Source organism: Nanorana parkeri, unplaced genomic scaffold, assembly GCF_000935625.1.
Source record: "Nanorana parkeri isolate BGI_ZX_2015 unplaced genomic scaffold, ASM93562v1 scaffold230, whole genome shotgun sequence".
Taxonomy (NCBI): Eukaryota; Metazoa; Chordata; class Amphibia; order Anura; family Dicroglossidae; genus Nanorana; species Nanorana parkeri.
Window position 1 is genome coordinate 317,355 of NW_017306498.1, and position 23,423 is coordinate 340,777.

A 23,423-nucleotide genomic window follows, 5' to 3' on the forward strand; every position below is an offset into this window, starting at 1 on the left:
GTGCTCGGCAGGATAGGCGCTCCCTCACCTTTGGTGCTCGGCAGGATAGGCGCTCCCTCACCTTTGGTGCTCGGCAGGATAGGCGCTCCCTCACCTTTGGTGCTCGGCAGGATAGGCGCTCCCTCACCTTTGGTGCTCGGCAGGATAGGCGCTCCCTTACCTTGGTGTCAGAAAATATTTAATCATTTTCTTTTCTTGCCAGACCTGAAGAAATGCCTCCAAAGAAAACCTCAGGATCAGGCGCCAGAAAAGCTCCAGCTAAGCGAAAATTGGCAGAGGAGTTCCCACCTGGGGAGGTGCTCACCGATTCAGCCAAAAGGCAGTGGAAATTGGGGCTGCCCGTCGGACAGGGTGGCTTTGGACGTCTTTATCTTGGTAATTTTTTTTCTCAATAGTCCAGTTTCAATGACCTCTAAAGCTGGAGGCACACCACATGATCATTTCCCAATCTGTTACTGTTCGGTTCATAAATTAAAATATCTCGAAGTGAACACCATCTGCGACCGTCTGGGTTTTTTTGGATAGCGTTGGGCAGCTTTGAATCTCTGGGGGTTATGCACAAAGCTGCCGAAGGAATAACCCAGCAGAACTACGTTCGGCTATTCACTTCTGGCTGATTTCAGCCGTACATTGGCTGCACTTCGGTCAGCCGAATGTCATACTCTGCATGTTCGGCTGAAGTGCAGAAGGACATCGGCTGAGCCGAAGCTAAGGCAGCTCACTCTCTGCCCTTCGCCCTTATTCACATAGGGGCCGAACGGCAGTGAGTGAATAGCCGAATGCCGCCAAGCGACATCCTGCTCGGTACCTCTGTGGAACCGAGCAGAATAGCAAATCAATGAAAAGAGTTTAAAAAGAAAAGTTGAAAAAATATTTTTAAAAATGTAAAATATTAAATTTTAAACAAAGATTTTTTTTTTTTAACCTCTTGCCGTCCGCCCGTAGTAAAAAAACGGACGGACGGCACTGCAGCATCTGCGGGTTGCCGTCTCCAGACGGCAATTTTTTTCTGCTCGCGCGCGCCCCCTAGCGGGCACGCACGGGCAGAAAAGAAAAAGAAAGCTCTATCTGTCCCCAAAAAAGGGTATAAAATTCATTTCAGTACAGCGCTGCATGACGGAATAAATGTCAGTCAAAGTACCGCAGCGCTGAATACTGAAAAATGGCCTGGATGGGAAGGGGGTTTAACACCGCGGATGTCAACTGGTTAAACAAAAAAAAAATTGGGCGGAGCTAGCACTGACAGCTAGTTCCGCCCAACTGTTTCCTATTGGCCGGCACCTGCTAGAGTTGGCTACTGTCATTTTTGGAAAGAACGGCCAGCCCTTTGGCAGGCCGTTCTCCCCGCTACGGGTGTCACTTCGACTGAACCGAAGGGCTCCGGGGGCTGAAGGGAGCCGAAGGATCAGCCGAGGCTACGGCTTGATCCTTCGGCTCCTACGTGAATAGCTCCCTCTGTAACCCTTGTGGAGATTTTTCATTGAGGTAGTGACCACATAGTCAATGAGGGAAATATCCCCAATAGGGAGTGCAATAAAGAACTGACAGATCCTAACTTGCGCGATTTATTAGTGGGGGAAAGGTTCCCCTTCCTCCCACTTGTGATTTGTTCAATTGCTTTTTCAAATTAAAAAATCTTAAAGTGACATTAAACCCTCAGATTTTTTAACATAAAACAATACTGTAATGTGCGCCTTAAGCCCCGTTCACATTGAGCGATTTATCGCGCAGTAATTCCCGCGATATCGCGGCAAATTACCGCGCTCCAATGCATTTCAATGGGGTAAAGGGTCGTGTGTCGCTACAGCAGGACCCTTTTTGGAGCGGATTTAGCCGCGATTCAAGCTTGCTCAATGCAAGCTTGAACGCGATATATCGTGCGGCAAATCTCGCGATGTCGCGCAATATGCAAATCGCGCGACAAACGCGCGATTTGCATATTGCGCAGTGGGAACGGGGCCTTACTGTAATCCATGGTAGTTTCCCTTCTCTTTGCTGCTCTTCCTTTTAAATCTGTATCTGTTCTCATGCTCTGCAGAACTTTTGTTTTGCAGCAGACTGCCTTGTCTCTGGAATGGCTACATGGTGTCTGTGTGTAGGTTTGCAACCTGAGCCAGCACTACAGGAAGAGGCACTCAGCTGCAAAGGGAAGTTCTCCCCAAGCATGAGAAGACATGAGGATTTAAAAGGAAGAGCAGCAAAGAGAAGGGAAACAACCATGGATTACAGTAAGGCGCACATTACAGTATTCGTTTATGTTAAAAACAATCTGAGGGTATGTCACTTTAAGCTTCCTGTTCAGAATGACTTTGGGTCACACAGGCAGATAATTTCCAGTCATGAAGGGGTTACAATGAAAAGATTGGCACCTTGTATTCGGATCTTATGGCTTTCACAAGCCACTACATCTTAGCAAATGAGTTGATTTCCAGTTTGGATGTGCACGGTCTCTTGTGACCCATATTTGTAGCATCGGGGACCTGTAACCCTGCTGCAGTGTGTGACATATGGATCACTACACATTACTAAGACGTAAGATTCATGGAGCATCACTGCAGAAGTTGCTTACGCAGCTAGCTTGAGAAGTCGCAAGACTTTAAACACAACTTTAGTAAAGTGGGAAAAAAAATCCCTTTGTACGTTGTAGGCAGGTTGTCTGTTTCAGCAGCAAGTCAACCAAATGTGCTCTGATCTCTTGTCTGATTGTAAATGCGGGGCTGACGGTGGCCGAACCCCAGGCCGTATTTTCTGTTTGTGGCAATTGTAACAAGCTTTCTCTTATGAATGGAAGAAGGTAACCTACAGCCAAGAGTACGGATTGTTTCCCGGCTTCAGTAGCTGCTGTTGTCGGGAGGATGTCCTCAACTGTTTGGACCATTTTGTGATTGGAAGATGAAGTTTAACGTTGTGCTCCGATTAGATATAAAAGACACAAATTAATGCTACTGTGTGTTTATTAATCCATCATTAAAGGGACACTAAACTCAGGAGTTACATCTTACAAATACATTTAGGTACTTTCACTATTCACAAAAATGTATCTTTGTGTATCACTCGGCTGTAGATCCTCAGATCATCTCTGAATTGGTGCCGACACTGTCCTTCCTTCTGGAGGGTGACCGATCCAAGCTCACTCCTGGGATGGACTACAATTTCTTTATAAATTAGTAAGCTAAACGTGAGATTGTAGTCCATCACAGGAGCGAGCTTGGAGCGGTGACTACTTTACAACACACACAGTGACCATGGGGAACAGAAGTAGCCCCCCTCCAGAAGGAAGCACAGTGTCGGCACCAATTCAGGGATGATTTGAGGATCTACAGCCGAGTGATACACAAATAAGATACATTAAGCAGTTTAAATACCTGTGCATATACTATGAGGGGAATTTATCAAAACTGGAGCAGCTGTGCATGGCAACCAATCAGCTTCTCTTTTCAGTTTGTTCAGTTAAGATTTGAAAATGAGAGAGCAGCTGATTGGTTGCCATGGGCAACTGCTCCAATTTTGATAAATTTACGTGTGTATGTTTGTGTGTATATATGTGTGTGTGTGTGTATATATATATATATGGGCTGTGCAAATTAACGATTAATTTCTCGATAAATCGTTAATCTTTTTGATCGATTAATTTTTTTTTAAACTCTGCACGAGCGCCAGCCAAGGCATTGGCCTATACACATACAGCACAGCAATGAAGTCATACAATGAACTAGGATCACACTAATCCAGCACGTTATTATTCTGAGTTGCCCCACTCAAGCGGCGGCCATATTGAGTGGGGCACGTGAGATTAATAACGTGCTGGATTAGTGTGATCCTAGTTCATTGTATGACTTCATTGCTGTGCTGTATGTGTATAGGCCAATGCCTTGGCTGGCGCTCGTGCAGAGTTTAAAAAAAAATTAATCGATCAAAAAGATTAACGATTTATCGAGAAATTAATCGTTAATTTGCACAGCCCATATATATATATATATGGGCTGTGCAAATTAACGATTAATTTCTCGATAAATCGTTAATCTTTTTGATCGATTAATTTTTTTTTAAACTCTGCACGAGCGCCAGCCAAGGCATTGGCCTATACACATACAGCACAGCAATGAAGTCATACAATGAACTAGGATCACACTAATCCAGCACGTTATTATTCTGAGTTGCCCCACTCAAGCGGCGGCCATATTGAGTGGGGCACGTGAGATTAATAACGTGCTGGATTAGTGTGATCCTAGTTCATTGTATGACTTCATTGCTGTGCTGTATGTGTATAGGCCAATGCCTTGGCTGGCGCTCGTGCAGAGTTTAAAAAAAAATTAATCGATCAAAAAGATTAACGATTTATCGAGAAATTAATCGTTAATTTGCACAGCCCATATATATATATATATGGGCTGTGCAAATTAACGATTAATTTCTCGATAAATCGTTAATCTTTTTGATCGATTAATTTTTTTTTAAACTCTGCACGAGCGCCAGCCAAGGCATTGGCCTATACACATACAGCACAGCAATGAAGTCATACAATGAACTAGGATCACACTAATCCAGCACGTTATTATTCTGAGTTGCCCCACTCAAGCGGCGGCCATATTGAGTGGGGCACGTGAGATTAATAACGTGCTGGATTAGTGTGATCCTAGTTCATTGTATGACTTCATTGCTGTGCTGTATGTGTATAGGCCAATGCCTTGGCTGGCGCTCGTGCAGAGTTTAAAAAAAAATTAATCGATCAAAAAGATTAACGATTTATCGAGAAATTAATCGTTAATTTGCACAGCCCATATATATATATATATTATACACACGCATACATATACATACACACGGAATGTATAAATAAATATATTTTATCTGTGTGTTTAGCTGTTTGATGTTCATCTTCAAATTGGGCTTAAAAAGGAGTTCAGTTTTGTGTTGGTGCACACTTTCAATGTGTTGACACATTCCTTTTTGCTTTTTATTTTTGCACAGTAGCATTACCTTCTTTGAGCCTGAAAACACAGGGCTGGTATGTGAGAGGAAGAAACAATAAGGGAGCCAGTTAGTTCAGGTGTTTACCAGAAGCATGCTGATAGGAGGAGAGAGCAAAGTGACAGCTGAGTTATCACCGTGCTCCTCCTTTCATTGTCCACTTGCAGGCTGGTGCCGGTCCAGCACCACCTGTGCTCAGCGCAAGTGGGTTGAATAATTCTAGCTATTGGACTGAGGACATCTAGTGAAAGAAAAAAATACTGTGTGGGACATCTTTTAGATTAGAGGTGAATATTGTAAAATTCTTTGTACCTCCACACACACAAAATACCAGTTCACCTGAAAACTATGAAATGTTTAATATGGATACACTGTTAAGTTTGACTTTCCTTTTTGTTTTTTTCTAAACCAGCTAATGAAAGCTCCTCTAAGACTGTGGGACCAGACGCTCCATATGTCATAAAAGTGGTAAGATGTTTGTAAGAACTTTTATGTATATTTAGCAAAAAGAATATTCCTTATCCCGGTGGGGTGAAATCACCAAAATCTATAGTACGTAACTGAACATGTGACCTCAGACTCCATGAAGGGACTGGTAAGCTGCAGCCACTTTGGCATCAGAAGCTGCTTCTGGGTGCTGCCATGACCAAGGAAACGCGGGTATACGTATCTGTCACACCTTTTGGTCTTTGTAGTTGCCATAAGCGAGATGCAGCTTAACCTCCCTGGCGGTCTGATTTTATTTACATTTTTTTTTTTTTCTCGTTATTTTTACTTTTAAAATTCCCCCCGGTACCGCCCCCTTGCGACGCGAAAGCTCGCAGGGGACAGAAGACGGATGCCGGCATCGGCCGGAGGACACAGCGCGGCTCGAGGGACAAGGTAAGTAACGCTACGCTGTAATCCCGAGTGTGGCTCGGGGTTACCGCTTATGGTACTGAAAATTAACCCCGAGCCACACTCGGGAATACCGCCAAGGAGGTTAAAAGAGAACGATGGCCAAACCTTTTTATTTTTTTTGGCTTTAGTCTTCTTTTGGGTCATAGGAGTACGTTTTTAATTTTGTGGTCCAATCTGAGAATACCCCCGTATGTTATGTGCTTTCTACTCGCACGACATACAGAAAATAACTATTTTTTTTTGCAAAATATTTCTTACCTTCTAGATCAGTGGTTCTCAACCTGTGTGACCTCAGGACCCACATTTGTCCTTGGTCATTAAGTAGCGACCCAAGTCACACTGTAATGGAGCCCACTTTCCAGTGCATGTGACCAAACTGTGGGTGGGAGGTGCATTTGGGGTGCCCTTTAAAAGAATGGCATGAATACAACGCACCTCCCACACCAGAACGCACAGTAGGTGCGATTGCATGGTACAGTGCGTTAATCGATCGCATGGGACTGTGTGATTAACACACTGTACTAGTGTGAACGGGCCCCCAAAAACACTGACAGACACACACAATCACAGACATAATTTTTTTTCTTTTTATTAAGGTTCATCCAGTCTCCCTACCTTACGAGAACTGGAGTGGATCCTCAGCCTGCGGTCCAGTGTGAGCTTCTGTGCTGTGATTTAGCTCCATCCATATGTGTATTGCTTGTACAGCTCCCATGCATGCCCGTAGAGGTACCGGGAGCCAGAATGTGATAACTCCAGGATATGTGAGGGAGCTGCAAGCAATGCACGTATGGATGGTGCTCCAACTCAAGTCGACACTCTGCGCCGGGCAGCATATTATGAATGGCTGCTTGGTGTGAGAACTGACAGTGCTGCACTGGGGAGAGCTCTCACCTAGAAAAGTGGAAGGCATGTGGCGACCCACTGGATACAGGGTCGCGACCCACTTTTGGGTCACGACCCACCAGTTGAGAACCAAGTTTCTAGATGTTACTTTTAAGCAAGCCTTTGGACAGCCTGCAAGCTTCTCGCTACAATTTTAAAGAAACTCTGGCTGTTCCCACAGAAAGAGTGGAGACAGACTGAGAGTCCCCTCATTAACCCCTTCGTGACTGACGACGTATTGCACGTCGTCAGCATCGGGTAGGAATATAACATGGGCACAAAAAATGAAAAAAAGGCCTCAGTCATGAAGGGGTTAATATGCACCGCTTCTAGATCTTTAACCCTTTGTTAGGACAGACAGTGTTCAAATCTAGTTTACAACTGATAATGGGATCTGCTGGTTTTCTATCAAAGATTGTAACTGGGTTGGAATGTGTGACCGGTGATGTGGTCACACATTTTAACATAATCACGCCCAGTTTTTCCGCGGTGGAATATGTGACCGGCAAAAGGTGAAGAATTCCATTGACTTCTATGGGACTTGTCTGCCTCTGTCTTCTGTCTCAGAAATGTTTCCCATAGAAGTCAATGGGGATATACTGCACAAGCTCAGCCAGGAAGGGACATCAAACAACTGAAACCGGGTCCGTCAGAACTCGGGAGGTATTCATCTCTGCTCCAGAAGGGAAGAATCAGTAAAGTCACCTTAAAGGGGCCTAGAGAATAAGTGCTCTTATACTTTAGCTATTCCCTACTCTATTCTATCCAAAAATAGTTTTTGCTTTACATATTAATACACTTTAAAGCTACCTAAATTGATTAGGGGGTTATTTGTTTTTTTTTTCTAATGCTTGCTTTCTTGGGTATTGTGTGACTTCCTGCTCAGCTGTAATATGAAATGGCTGAAAAAATCTGGACCTTAGTTTTGGATGTAAATTGAAATACATTTTTGAATTGTAGGAACCAAGCGATAACGGTCCCCTCTTCTCAGAGTTGAAGTTCTACATGCGTGCTGCTAAGCCAGAAATGAGTAAGTCTTGCCCATTTGTTACATAAACCAGATGACCGATAGTTGGTATGTTTTTGGCATAGCTATAGAAGGGTTTGTTGCAAGATTGAGATGTGCAATGATCTGCCCTGAACTAAGGCCTTGTTCACACCAAATGCAGAGCAGATCTGCATGGGTTTCTGCACATGCAGTGCAGTGGGTTTTGCCGCGTTTTTGATGCGTTCCGGGCCGTTTTTAGTTTAAAATGTGCTTTCAATGCGTTCCAGGGTATTTGCGTGGGTTTTTGAATCATTTGCATGCGTTCCAAAGCAGGTAAAATAGGGCCTGCTGCAGTTTTTTTACCTGCTCTGGAACGGAACGCTGCAATGTTAACTGGAGCTAAAAATACCATTGGAATACATTGGATGCAGTTTTGCTCCGGTCTGTAACTGCTCTGCTCATGGAACGCGCTGTGTGTGAACAAGGCCTAAAAGTCCTTCCTTTGACATGCCTTTGAACCTGCATGTACACCTAATCTGCAGTTTCTTTCACCTAACGCAAAACCATCTTTTTAAAATGCTATCTTGTCAGTTGTGTCTATGGTACTATAGAATGTTGTTTTACAGAATGAACTCTCGGGAGCTTATTGTATAAGACTGTAAACTGTTAGAGAGCTGCATGTGATAAGTGACCCGTACTTACTAGAGAATTTCATGTTACAATGATGCCCATGGTACAAGAGACTGCTGTGTTGCATTTGCAATGGAAGAGACTATCAGTCTTTTGTGAGAGACTTTTTTCATGTTATAAGGTACTCATTATTAATTGCAAAGTTCATAGGGTGTCCACTGTAGAGCAGAAAATGACAGTACTGGTCACATGACAGCCATAGGCAGTGACTAATTTATTCCAGATTGACAAACGGGCCCAGTTTCCCTGTATGATCTGTGGAATCCAAAGCTCCCAACAGGACAACCGTAACCTGATTCACTTATCTGTTCTCTTTCATGCCCACTCTGTGTGTCTGGTAATCTGTGAGTGTATAGTCCTGCGTTGTGAGGGTAGTAACTAATACATCCGGTATATCTTATTAGTAAGAGCACTGCCACTGATATAACTATAACACTGTTGATGTATTTTCTTTGAAGTTCAGCAATGGACCAGGTCTCATAAACTGGACTATCTTGGTGTGCCCAGATACTGGGGCTCTGGACTGCATGAGAAAAATGGCAACAGGTAATAAGGATTTCATAACAAGTTTTTTGTTAATATTATTATTATTAGGGATGCACCGATACTGAGCATTTGGGCTCGTACTCGCCCAAATGCTCAGATACTTACTCTAATACCAGAGCTGCCGGTCAGAGGGAGATTTCCTCTGACCGGCAGTGCCAGGACAGAGCATGGAGCCAGCTTTGCGGCCAATCAGGAATTTGAGCGCTAGGTCTTGACCCGCCTCCCGGCTTCCTGATTGGCTAGGAAGCCGGATTCACGCTGCCTAGCGACACTGCAAGGCAGTCAAATGTCAGTCAAGGGGTATTTACTGTGCAGGCTCGGCCTGGAAGAGAGGCCCGCTGCAGGATGGCAACATTTCAACAGAAGAGGTGACGTCAGCTTAAAGAGACCTTAAGGATAAGTGCACTTACACTTTAAAACCATTGCCAGTTATTTTGCCATCTGTGTACCATTCCACTTCCTGTCCTGTAGACAACAGGACAGGAAGTGATTGATTGATTAGGAAAGGATGCCAATATCAGTACTCTGTATCGGTGAGTACTGATAAAAACAAAAATACGTACTCGATACTGAAAAACCCCTATCGGTGCATCCCTAAATATTATTATTATTTTTATTATTATTATATAATTAAAAGCAAACTGAAGAATACTTGAAGTCCTGTTTTGACTTCTTTCTTGGTTGAAATAATGTGTTTGTATTTTATTTTATAAAAGGCTTACAGATGTTATGTCTACTTCTTGCTTTCAGCTACAGATTCATGGTGATGGATCGATTTGGGAAAGATTTACAGAAGATTTTTGAGGATGGTGGGAAAACGTTCCCTCACAAGACTGTATTGCAGCTGGGGTTGAGACTGGTAGTTAGTTATTTAATTGCTTCATAATTACTGCAACTGTTCTTTAATGTAAACATTTGATGAGCCATTTTTACAGACGCACAAACCGCCTTCACCTTTTTATTAGCTGTCTCTATTCCTTTGTTTCCCCATAAACATAGGTTTTAAAATAACTTTCTGACTCCTCTGTCATTATTGCCAATGGTATCCTTTCAGTGGTGTTCAGTCCTGCCAACACTTAAAAGGGTACCTGGATAGAGCAGTATCCACTCGGTTTCAAATTGGCGCCATAGTCTCAAGATTACCAGATGACCCTTAATTTGCTGGATTCTGCTGAAATCATGCTTTGGCTTACAAAGTTGGAATTCTTTTGGGACCCCAACTGACTGTAATTTTTGGGAAATGAAATAAAAATTGATGCACACCAAAGGAATTAATTTATTGGTTTGTGCATTTGTGCATGAATATTGTGCCTGTGTTTATTTGGATGTTTCATGTGCACTTACAGCTGCCTGGTTTCATTTTCTTATATCTTAGATTGATATTCTGGAGTATATACACGAACATGAATATGTTCACGGAGATATCAAAGCTTCCAATCTTCTCCTTCATCACAAAAATCCGGATCAGGTATGTTGAGACAGCTGTCATCACAAGTGCTATTTTTGAGTAGGAACATGGCGTCTCACTTTAACTTCTAATATTTTGTGAATTCAAATAATTTGTTGCCTTTTGCATGAAATTGGAAGGCCATATTCATCCCTTATCCAGAGTGCTTTATACTTTTTATGTTCTTTCTCTGCATCCAGCATTCTTTATCTAGCAAGGAAGTATGTCTCAGTCCTGGCTGTGTAATTGTTCCTACATTAGTGACACCACAATAAAAGGGCAGTGGTTCTGCAGCATGATAGTGTCACCATGGCTCAGATTGAGCACTGGAAAAGGAACCCTTCACTGACAATGGTGCCTCCCTATCTCTTCCAACCCCTGACCAAAAAAACAGTGTTAACAGCTTGAATTTCTTGAGCCTTCTCTCCTCATATGTTGCATCTTTTAAAAAAACTCGTTGACAATTTTATTTGTATATTTTTAATCAATGAACTGAGGATTTTTCTAATGAACTGGTGCCTTGACCTCTACTTCCAGCTACAGTAATACATAAAACATTGTTAAAAAACCCCAACTATTTCTAAAATGAATATCACGTGTATGACACTGCTTGAAAGAAGAGTTTGAGGCATTAATGGCAGAGTTTATACCCTTGTTACATCTTGTTGACAAAGCTTTTTCACTGAGGGCAAAATACATACATCACTTGAGATTGTCACTTGCTACCAGGAAGTAGAAATACAGTATCACCCAGGATCGGCACTGCATCTGTCATGTTTAAGGATTGCTGGGTTGACTTAATTGTGTAAAAAAAAAAAAAAAAAAAAAAAGGCTTTTAATTCAAAGCATAGGTCCCTGATGGTAAAGGGCATGAGGCCAGGTATCAGCACAGCAGGCAGCTACATGCTAATGGCGCTCCAGCTATAGGGAGAACAACCTTTTACGTCTGGTGTGTTGGGCTGCTAGAAATCCGGATCAGCATTGTAGAAAGTTCCCAGTTCTCCCATAAAATGAAAAACGTGCATGCACTGTTGGCAAGTGCAACTTCTGTTTTTTGTTGAGGGACAAAATAAGATCCCCCTCCAGTTGTGATATACATTGTAAGGATATAATCAGGTTGTATTGCAGTCATAATTTAATTGTTTGCATTACCATGTTCAGTGGCTGCCATATCGCAAGGAACCTGGGGTTTACTATTGCTTCTGTCGTCCATGTAAAACTGTGGAGCTAAAAAAAAGGCAATAAATGGAAGCATCAGATAAAAATCATGCTTATTGAATTACTAATTTACTGTAATGCTTACAATTGTTTGTTCAGTTTTTATCATGCCAAATGTCATGTAATGAAAGCACAATGTCTGCTCTTTGTAGGTGTTCCTGGTGGATTATGGCCTTGCCTATAGATACTGTCCAGATGGGGTTCACAAAGAGTATAAAGAGGATCCTAGGAAGTGTCACAATGGCACAATAGAATTTACAAGTGTTGATGCTCACAAAGGAGTCAGTAAGTATGTTTTATGTATCCTCATTCTCTGGTGTAATTGTGTAAAGTAAAACTGTTATGAAAGAAATGCTTGCACAGGTTTTGCTGACCTCATCCTGAACATGAATGGAACAGGAGAATGCAAAACTGTTCATCTGCATTTATTTTAAAGTGGATTTAAACCATATGGAAAAGGAGACCATTGGAAACACTATGCTATTAACCCCGGTCACTTTTGCTGGACAGCCTTCTAAACATGTGAATGCAGAGAAAAACATAAAGGCCCAAAGAATTATGTCTGAAACCTGTTCCCCCTGCTGTGTGCTGCCACCCTCTGGAAAAGATAGTGAAGATGGAGTCACGGCTCCCTAGGCTAGTAAACTTCTTTTTTTTTTCTGGCGGAAGGGTCTCTATAGATACACTGTCATTGCATCTGCTGAAGCCCCCATTGCTGTGTTCATTTGTCCCAACTCTTGTCACTTACTGGATAGCTTGGTCGGCATGTAGAGAAAAATATACAGTGCATAAAATAAGGGTATTCCAATACTCAAAACTGATTCTATGTAAAAAACCAACACAGTTATCATAATGCAATGTTTTTGTCGGTAGTGGTCCTTTGTGCATATATTTTTGGGCTGATATCTTTCTAGCTAGCCAGACCTATGCATTCATCTGTGCCAAACTATGGCTTGTTTCCCCTTTGATTGTATAAGTAGATGCGCATATATTTTTGTTTGCGTGTAACGCATAAGTGTATATCCATGTGCTCTTATAAATATGTGATGTACAGATAAATACAGCCTCAGCTAAACTCTCACAGCTCCCACCTAGAACAAGTCAGTACCCACGGCTTTTTTTTATTTTTTTATTAGCATAGAATGGTACATATTAAAAAAATGTAAAGGAGACTACAAATATTGAGCAAGTGTGACTCTTTCCCTTTATAACTTCAGAAGCTTGGATAAGAAGTTCTTCACAAACATCGCATTGAAGTGTTTGGCTCAGCTGTTCATTTACTGTACTAAGGGGGTGCTGTTATTGCCGAAGTAATTTGTATTTCTGTCCAAACAACTTGCTAGGCCTCCTACATACAGTATGCAAATTTCCCTGGCACCGTTCATGAATGTGACATCCCTAAAATTCTTAGAAATGAGTCTCCAGACAGATGAAGAAAATAGTTTTATTTTTCACGGCATTAACTGGCTGAAGAAAAACAAAGCCCAACCGGTTCACGTGATTAGCGGTTTTCTGTAAATGTAGTTTTATCTTTTAGTTAATGCTGGAATGGCTTTTGTTGGAAAATAGCTTAATGGTACAGCAATGCCTGTAACATGTATGTGTGTGTGTTGGATCCTTTGTGTGTCTGCTCCATATTTTAGCTGCATAGGTCAAAACCAGCAGAAAGAAGCTTGGTGGGACCTTAAGGCTGGGTTCACACCTAGGCGTATCGAATATGCGCGTTTGTCGCGCGTTTTTTACCACGATTCGCGGTAAACTCGCAACAAACGCGCGTTTCCGAGGGCTTCCTGGCTGTATCCCAATGGATACGCACGGCAAATACGCCCCAAAGAAGCTCCTGTACTTCTTTGGGCGTAGGGCGTTTTGCAGCGCGTTCCTACGCGCTGTAAAACGCCCAGGTGGGAACCATGCCCATAGGCAATCATTGGTTTTCACATGTTGAGCGTTTTACAGAGCGTAGGAACGTGCTGTAAAACGCCCAGGTGGGAACCAGGCCTTAGGCATATATATGTATGTATGTATATATATATATGTATGTATATATTTTTTTTTTGTTTAACATGGGCTTTCAGTGCGTTCCAGATATTTGCATGCATTTTTGATGTGTTTGCATGCGTTCCACCTGCTCTGGAACTGAATGCTGCGATGTGAACTGGAGCAAAAAATACGATTGGAATACATTGGACGCAGTTTTGATCTGGTCTGCAACTGCTCTGCTCTGCACCTGTTCCGTGCTTGGTGTAAACAAGGCCTTATTATTGCATGAGCCAGCCTCTCAGTCAGTGTGTTAAAGACTTAGTAAGTGGAAGGAAGGGTTACCTTCGTAATCATGTGGCTGGCTTAAACCTAGGCAGCCATAGATGACCTGGTTCGTGACATTCAGCAGCATTGTGAATGCTTCTGGTCATTGGAGACTGAGAATTGGCACGATGCAACCATTATGCAGCACTAATATGCGGGGCCTGTATATGTAATGAGCAAATGTGACTTTCATGCTGCCCATATAATTACAAACATGACATAGATGGTTTTGTAAACCTTAGGGGCCCTTTCGCATAATCTTGTTGCAGTAATCTGCATTGAAAAATGCATTTTAAAATAGACAATTGTGTGTTGAAATGGCTGCACACTGCACTTTTATAGTAGCAGGAAATACACTTGCAGTGAAGCTGGTATGCTGTGTTGTGGTGCGGTGCATTGAAAATAAAAGGATACATCTCTTGTGCGTTAAAGATGAGCTACTTGCCAATTCAAAAATGAATGTGCTGCTTTAGCGTATGATGATGCACTGCTTTTCCTTGAGTATAATAATGCAAAGCACACTGTAATCAAATCTATATTACTATACACTGATAACAAATCATATCTTGTTAAAGACTATAGTTCCCCTTTGATAACTGTTATTTTTTGTTAACAGGTCCTTCAAGAAGAGGAGACTTAGAAATTTTGGGTTTTTGCATGATTCAGTGGATCTGTGGCAAGCTGCCTTGGGAAGACAACTTAATCGACCCAAATTATGTTACCAACTCAAAAATAAGGTATGTCTGTCTATAATGTTTATTGCATGTATAACATCGGCTGAACCCTAGGTAAGATCTAAAGTTACCCTTGTAGTGGAGCTTCCCCTGGACAGCAAAGGTTTCATTGCTCATTCTGGTTAGGGTAACATTAAAAGGCAGTTTTACGTACCTTTATGCCTCGGTCCTGTGGCAACCAGCATTCTTCTGTTCTCCCCAATGCTTTGGGTTGTGAGCAGGGTCTCAACTTCCTCACTTTTAATTAGAGGTGCACCAAAATGGAAATTTTAAAACCCAACCGAAAAAAAAAAATTGTTATTTTTTATAAATTTGTTTTATATTTTATTCATTTTGTATTAAGTATTTTTAACATTACTTTTAGGGGCTTCAGGGAAATATTAAGGGTCTAAACAGACCCCTGATATTTCCCTTTTTTAAAATAGAAAAACAGATTGAGAACACAAAGTCCTCTATCTTTTTCTGTGTCCCCTGTTATCAATGAACAGGAATCCTCTGAGTGTTCCTGTTCATTGATAACATACATTGTACATTGTTTACTATAACCACAATCATGAATGAACAGGAGGAGATGTAGATCACTCCCATTCATTCATAATTGAGGATATAGTTAACATGCCATGTCCTTAATTATGTACAAACACTCAGCGATCACTGAGTGTGTGTACCTTGCTCTTCTCTCTGACACGATGTCACAGGAGGCTGATTGAGCGGTGTAGGGAGGAAAGCCCAGCCCCCTGTAACAGCGCTGTCTCCGCCCCCACAGCGCTCTGCCGGACTGTGATAGGCGGCTGAGCGGTGTTTGAAGACACGCTGGCCGCTCACTGCGCTTTCCTCTCGCAGCACTCGGCCGGCTATCACAGTTTCTCTCCTCCCGGCTGGGACAAAGAGCAGCGCCCAGCAGGGAGGAAATAAATCACGGATGCGCCGGTGTATCGGCAGGAAAATGGCACTTTCGGCATTATGCCAAAAGTGCCATTTTCGGCCGATATGTTTCGGCGGCCGAGATATATCGGTGCATCCCTACTTTTAATTTTGAATTGCTGGTACTGGACTGTATGTGAAGGCTTTAGAGTGCCTAAGTGATGGAGCCGCAAAGAGAAGAGTCTTACAAGGGGACTGGTCGCATAGAAAGGAGGAAGCCTGCAGGAGCGAGGGATAAGGTAAGTAAAAGTGCCTTTTAATGGTATGCTAGACAAAACAAACATCAAACTTTAGATTTTCCCCGTCGCACAGCTCTAATGGAAGGAAAAAACTCTGAACAGCTATTACTGAAAGCTGCATTTCTCTGACTTCTGGGCTGTTATTATGAAGAGAAACAGTTCTGCTGTAAGTGATGTGAATGTTCTGGCGCTAGTATGCATCTTGGGGATCAGAAGGTGACCTCATCAGAGATCACACTGAGGTTTTCTTCTTGTGACCAATACATTTTCCTGCAAGTAAGCTTTAATAAGAAAGTTTGCAAAGATTGTCAATGTTCACTGAATAGTCTTAGGTGAACCATCCCTTTTAAAGAAGAACTATGAGTTCAGTCATTTCCACTCATCCTCCTAGTTAGAGCCGACTTGTGACAAAGAAACTGTCACAGGTCGGCTCTATCGATCGAGAAGTGAGCAGAAACATGCAGCCGTTTCGCTCACTTCCCGATCGTCTCCCTGCAGTGAGCGGAGACGGTAAGTCGCCGCAGGGATTGCTCTCTCCGATCCTCCAGCACTGAGTGGAAGAACGAACGGAGGAGGGGGCAGGCACAGCTGGCTCTACCTCTAGATAGGCAGAGCCAGCTGTCACTCTCGCAACTGGGTGGATCTCAACAGTATTGTCGGAATCCATCCTGGCTGGGGCGCTCTCAGTACATCGCGGGCAAGAGCTTTGGTACAGCCAACGAGAAAGCCACTCGCACTCAATTTCGATGTCCGGTCAACTCATTTATTGGCTGAAGTGGTATGACATCTTCATGCAACGTTTCGGAACCCAGCGGTTCCTTCATCAGGCAAACAGAACAGGTGGCGAGTGGCTTTCTCGTTGGCTGTACTTTGTCTGCAGAGGTATCTGCTGCTACTCTGGCCCCCGCCCTGTACGTTGGGCTTTTCTCTGGTTAGGAGTGCGATGGGATTAATTGGATTTTGAATTGTGCTGAGCTTTGGGTCACGGGAGGAGGTTACTATGTCGTCCCCGTGACCCTAAAGAGAACAAGCAGTAGAAAGGATGCCTGCATCTCTGGTCTTCTGTTTCTGCATAGTCACCTTGGCAGACAGTCACAGGGCATGGCTCAATAATGCAAACCAGTGGGTGAGTTCAAAGAAGGAAACGGCTGATAAAACGTGGCTTCGAATTTCTTTCTCAGCTCCCTGGGATCCTAGAAATCCCTGGGGTGGGCCAATTGTTATAGTACCGACCAGAGCTTTTAAAGTTGGGTCATAGGTTCAGTTAAAGAGGAATATCTATTCAGTTGTTTAAAAATGCAAAATTAAATCTCCAGTTTTTTATTTTTTTTAATTTCAGGTATTGTGATGAAGTCCCAACTCTTATAGACACCTGCTTCCCTGGGAAAAAGAAGCCAGGTAGGACCATAGTGAAACCTCAATGTAAAATAACTTATGTTAAATGGGAAGAGTTCCAGAAAAGGACTGATCTGATCGAGGGCCTAGCATAGTACTTGCTGTACAGGTCTTACTGGTGTGCAGTGGAGGTGATCAGCAGGAGTAGCTGGGTGCATCTGTTTGCACCCAGACACTTGGTCTCTAGGAATAAAAACTAAAATGCTGCTGTTATAAAAGGTACCTGGAGGTGTCTGCGCCTACCTACAGCAGCTTCAAGAAGCCCGCAGATATGGATAAATCCCAGGTTGTTCAGTCAGGAAAAGTGTTAACACTTTCGTAGTGCCACAGCTTGCCTGCCTCTTCTAGCCTCCTGTACTCATATTGATTAGTGGGGCAGCACATCATAGTGATTGACCAGTAGAAAGGTGGCAAGTTTTTTTTAACTATGTATCTGTTAAGAAAACTGAATTCAGGGCACAAAAACTCTGATTTGATATATATTCCTCAACAATAGCAAAATATATAAGTCCACTTTGTGTGCACTACACAAATATTGCCTTGTAATAGTAGCAGTGGCATAATCGGTGTGCTGCCCACAGCCTGTTCAGTAAGCAGAGCAGTGGGAGGGGGCCAGCAGATTGACCCACTACAGACTGCCTGCAGAAACCTACAGGGGTGTGGTGGCGATTTCAAAATACACATGCCTCCATTATTCAGGCAATATTTACTTAGCAACTTGGATTTAGTCAGCTGATTACTGTGATTCGATAGTATTAATCATCTTGAAGTCCGTGTTGAGTTCCCAGTTGTTTAGCTGTTGTAGACACGGCAAGAATGAAGTGCACTTTAGTATACAGATTGCCTGCACTTTAACGTCTGCCTCAGAAGGGCTGACACTAAATGCATGGACAGGAAGAGCACAAAAGCCACAAATCAACGTTTATCCGGAATATTTACTGTTCTCTTCTTGCTTTCAATAGGTGAAATGACAAAGTACATGGCTGAAATTACGCAGTTGGGCTATGATGCTAAACCTCCGTATCAGAAATTAAGAGACATTCTTTTACAAGGCTTAAAGGCATTGGGTAGCAAGGACAACGGGAAGCTGGACTTCCCTAGCAGCCAGAATGGACATGTCCCTACAAGGGATCGGAAGGTATGTCTATAAAATCTGTGCGGTTTGTATATAAAAAGTCATAACTGGCATAAATCTATATATGACACTAGTATTGCTTTATAGTCCATTAAAGGACACGGGGTCTTTAACCTTCCTGTTATACTGCTGCCTACAGGAGGATTTGACACTGACAAACAACAAAAACTGTAGGACAGCCAAAGATGACCCTTCCTACTAGCATGTCTCAGTTTTTCTATTGTCCTAGAAGGATAGATGTCTTTTCTGCAGTTTGTTTTTTAAACTTTTTTGTGTTTGTTCTTTTTCTTCCTTCGTCTTTTTTTCCCTCTTCAATAAAGATTCTTCTCTACGTTGCTGCTTTAGCTTTGTCTCTTCACAAGCAGCTTTCCAGCTAGGTCAATATCGGTCTGGCTTTTGGAGTACTGCATTTGGATCCTGTTGGATTGGACGTAGAAAGGATTGCCTGGAAGTGACCTTTGGGAGCTTTCCTTGCCTCACCGCTTCCCTGTCTCTAAAGAGTCAGTGAGTAGGGCCGAGCTGCAGATGCTCCCTAATTTCCTTGGGCAATGGGTACCATTATTCTGTTCCCAACGGTTTTGCCATTGAATGGGTTAATGCTGTGTGATTAACGCTGACGTCATCTGTTGGGTTGGAGTGTTGTATGCACTTTCTTTCCAGTCATAAAGCATCTCCCCGCTTCTGCTTGCAAAGAGCCACATGGAACTTCTCCTCTTTGATCTGTTTCTGCTGCATACATCTGCACCCTGGAACCGTGCTATTGTCTCCCCTTAGTCTGTTCCACCATCTGAGTTCTCTTTGGCTGCATCAGGTGTGTTTGGACCCTCTCCCCTTATGCCTTAGGTTTTTAGCACTGCCATGAAAGACCCAGATCACTCATTTATTTGCTGAATCTGACTGCAGGGGCCATACATTTGCTCCAACCCCACTGCAAGAACTGTTTTGCCTGTTCTGCTTTAAGAGTTAATTTTACTGTGTGTTTTGGCTTTCTTTGACAACAAACTACAATTGACTGAGGTCATGCAGACCTATTTATTTTTTTCAAATGCGTAAAAAAAAAACCCCCTGAAATGTTGCCAACTGACGTCGCTATTAACAAGACTTCAGTGTTCGATATTAGTAATTGTTTTTCTTCCTAGAACATTGGCAAGGCCATGTTATGATTTCCATTTAAGTTGTAGGTTGTGCAATATATTGTGTAGGGAGGGTCAAACATGAAAACCCGCTTCTGTAATTTACAACGTACAGCGTGTAGGTTCTTGAAACAATGCAGACATTCCCATCTCTGTGTGCCACATGATTGGATGTGTGCCAGTAACAGCAGCATGCGATTGTTTTCGTTGCGACTGAGGTTCCTCATGTGTTGCCGTCTCATGCCTCTCAGAATTCTTTACGCCTTTTAAGTGTGCTCAGCTGATCATTAATCGAATAGAGATCTTGTGTTACTGTGGGTGGCGGCTTTGAAGATCTCTGCAATTCACTGCTTGCATCTAAACTAATCACATACCCATATAAAACATCGGAAGGAAGAAACACAAAAGGTAGAAACATTAATTTAAGGTCAGAACTTGTATTATGACTTTTTTCTTTTTTGTTTAAAAATGTATGTTCTGATGCTGCTCTGTTTATCTGATCATCTACCAATGTATTTTTAGCAAGGTATAATATAGTGATATTTATCTTGCTGATTGATAACTTAACAATCTAGATCAGTTGTACACCAGTTTATAAAGTACTTGACATAAAGTATAAAATGTTTTAGTAGATGGTAGCTGGAGAAGCTTTCCTCAGTTCCCATTTTATAAAAAAAAAAGGTATGGTTTGAAAAAAAGGCTGCCATGATGTACTATGGATTTCCCCAGTTCAGTGATGTAAGGTGTATTTGGACACCCAACACAAGATTAGCAATAGCATGGGTCCCTGTCCTTTATCTTTCATTGAGGAACAAAGGAAGTCGTGGGGTCCATTGAGATTGCTACATTGCTACTAAAGGCAAAGCAGGGAATTTATCATAACTGGAGCAGACAAAAACTGGAGCAGCTGTGCATGGCAACCAATCAGCTTTTCGCTTCAGTTTGTTCTGTTAAGATTTAAAAAATGAAAGAGAAGCTGATTGGTTGTCACGCACAGCTGCTCCAGTTTTTGTCTGTTCCAGTTTTGATAAATTCCCCTCATAGTATCTTTTGTGTACAGTGCATACTATCACACAATGCAATGCACCCCATGCTAGGTGTGCTGCGTTGCCATTCATGCTGAATGACACCCCAAATGTGTGGTACTTTAATGTCGTTTTGCCATGCAGCAGCATAAAGAAATGCATGCATTACTTTTTCCTTCCACATGGTATTGAGGTACCAGCCGCCCACAGGTGGTGCGTTGGTGTACCATTCAGAATAAATGGCAACACAGGGTACCTAACATGCAATGTAGCACAACACATCAGTGTGAATAGACCCGGAAGCCTTTAGGAGGATTGGACCATGGCAAACAAACTTTAGGCCAGTCAAGGGTATAACCTCTCCTACTACCGGCATGGTTTGTTTTTTTTTGCTAGTGTCCTAGGAGACTGAACGTTTTTTTTTTTTTTTTTCCCTCCAGTTCTGCTACGGATCCACTGGCTTCTCATTCAACCATCTCTAGGTGGCTCAGATAGACAATCGTTCAAGCTTATGGTCTGAAGGATGCATACAAAACTGAGGCTTAGTAATAGTAGAGGTAATCCTCGACTAGCCTACTTTTTTTTTTGCTAGTGTCCAGTCTTCCTGTAGGCAGTGTATAACATGAAGGTGAAAAGGCTACCTGCGTCCCTCAGCGGACGACAACATAGGGATTTTATGGCGAGTACAAAAAATACTATTTTAATACTCCTCACTCCTGTATTTTGGAGAAGTGATCCCTTGAAATGTTTTCTGAATCTGATACTCCCAGAAGATTCTTTTTTGTGGTCTGTGCCACACACTGATTTCTCAGTATGACAGTAGTGACATAGGGGCTGCCAGGGGAAACCGCAGCTGAGGACAAGGAATTTGTCACTCCAGGAAGTGTCTGATTCAGAAGATTCTTCTTTTGGCGTCACTTTCGCAATACAGAAGCAGTCGATGCCATGAGCAGCGGGAGAGGTGAGTATTAAACACCTTTGCAGGTGCCGTGTGTTTTAAATGTTTAACATTCGACCCTTTAATGCCATGTTGGAATTAAGGCACCACATCAAGTAAAATAGTCCAGATAAAACTTTATTCAGTTAGGGTCGGGGGACAATTAAGCAGAGTAACCAAACCATCTGCTGACGGGCCTAAAGTACTACATCACAACTCGATACAACTTTCACGCTGCAGGGATTGTAGTCCATGTACATGATTTCTCTCATTGGGCCCTGATTAAGCTGTAGTGTTTTGGAGAATACTTAAATGTCTCCTTGCCTTAATGGAATAAAGTTGTATCGGACCTATTTTAATTGCTGTGACTCTTTAATTCTTACATCTACAGTGTTCACTGTCAAGCCAAGGATACTGTGGAGATTGCAGAAATGCCTACCCATCAGCCAGATCACACAGATATATACATAAGATCTGCATGAGTTTCTGCACACGCAGTGCAGTGGGTTGTGCTGTGTTTTGATGCGTTCCGGTCAGTTTTTGGTAAAAAAATAAATATATAAGTTTGGATTGGGTTTCTAGTGTTTTCATGCGTTTTTTATGCGTTTGCATACATTCCAGAGCAGGTAAAATAGGGCTTGCTGCATTATTTTTACATGCTCTGGAACTGAACTCTGCGGTGTGAACTAGAGCCCAAAATACCATTGGAATACATTGGACGCAGTTTTGATCCGGTCTGTAACTGCTCTGCTCCTGGAACGCGCTTGGTGTGAACAAGACCTAACACTTCCAGAAAGCCGTACGTACCTGACCTGGTAGGTCAGTTATGGTCTGGTACGGACCATGCTTTGTCCGGAGCGTGCATGGACACACTAGACAGTGAAGGTGGCATCATGACAACAGCTCTGAAGCCTGCAATGTCAATGGGAGTAGTGCCATCTCACATCATATTGCAGTCTCCATGGGTTTCTATTAAATTGTACACATTTGAAAGGTGAGAAGAAACAAATCACGTGAGGTTACCAATAACTTATCGGTTCTTACGTCACTATCGAGAACATTTCTTGTCTATTGCCTGAATTAGAAGCCCTCATTTTTGCTTTTTTAGCGCTGATGCTTGTGATATATTTTGCAAAGTGTGTGTGTGTGTGTATGTGTGTGTGTATGTATATGTATGTATATGTGTATGTATATATATATATATATATATTTTACATTACACACATATACCCTGTTTATCTATAGCTTTTATCACGTAGCTAAGACTTTTGTTGAAAGTGGACATTGCCTTTTGAGTGGATTTTTTTTAGCTTTTAGAATTTCTCAGTTTTACTGCATCAGTCCTCCTTTGATTGTCTTGAAAATGTCATGCATAACGCAGAAATGAACCTTTTCATTTTAAGCATTCTATAAAATCTTGTCGAAAAAGCCTAAAAATATTATAATTTCCAGCTTTCCATTCCGTCTGTGCATAACGGCAGCATAAGCAGTCCGGTAATGAGATCTGCTGTGTGTATTTCTGGTCCGAATGAAAAGTGTCTGTGTGTATTCCTGCCTAATGCATCACAAATCTGCTGACATGCTAACCTTGAAGTCCTAGCTGGCGATAATCAGGCCCGTGCAGCGGCAGAGATGTACCTAATGCACTCCATCAATGCAGTTTGCATATGGGAGTTCCCACGGGGGAGCTGTTCTGTGCCAGCTGAGGGTTACCTGCCCATTGCCGTTATTGTATGTAATTATCAAACCAATCTGTTCAGCCCAGCAGGGTTTAGATGGTAATCTGAAAGCGGTGCTCCTTCAATGAGAAATGGATTGCACTATCCACCCCCTCACCTTTTATCCCCATCAGCATTGTAGCCATACAGCTGCATTCTTAGCATCAAAGCTTGAGACCGTAGGGAAGTGCAATTGTAATTTCATATAATTGTCCGACGAGCATTGTCAAAGTT

At 42.4% G+C, this 23,423-nt stretch overlaps 1 protein-coding gene across 1 annotated transcript in view; it reads left to right on the forward strand.

The window, feature by feature from the left end:
* The window catches only part of VRK1 (vaccinia related kinase 1), a gene marked incomplete at its 3' end in the record, with an annotated part of 27,317 nt that overhangs the window by 694 nt on the left and 3,200 nt on the right, over window positions 1–23,423 (forward strand). Inside the window, exons 2-11 of the mRNA XM_018556253.1 lie at window positions 203–375; window positions 5,384–5,439; window positions 7,717–7,786; window positions 8,893–8,980; window positions 9,731–9,839; window positions 10,356–10,448; window positions 11,798–11,930; window positions 14,566–14,686; window positions 17,186–17,244; window positions 18,204–18,379. Coding sequence (XP_018411755.1) covers window positions 213–375; window positions 5,384–5,439; window positions 7,717–7,786; window positions 8,893–8,980; window positions 9,731–9,839; window positions 10,356–10,448; window positions 11,798–11,930; window positions 14,566–14,686; window positions 17,186–17,244; window positions 18,204–18,379 — 1,068 coding nt within the window. The remainder of the gene's footprint in view (window positions 1–202; window positions 376–5,383; window positions 5,440–7,716; window positions 7,787–8,892; window positions 8,981–9,730; window positions 9,840–10,355; window positions 10,449–11,797; window positions 11,931–14,565; window positions 14,687–17,185; window positions 17,245–18,203; window positions 18,380–23,423) is intronic.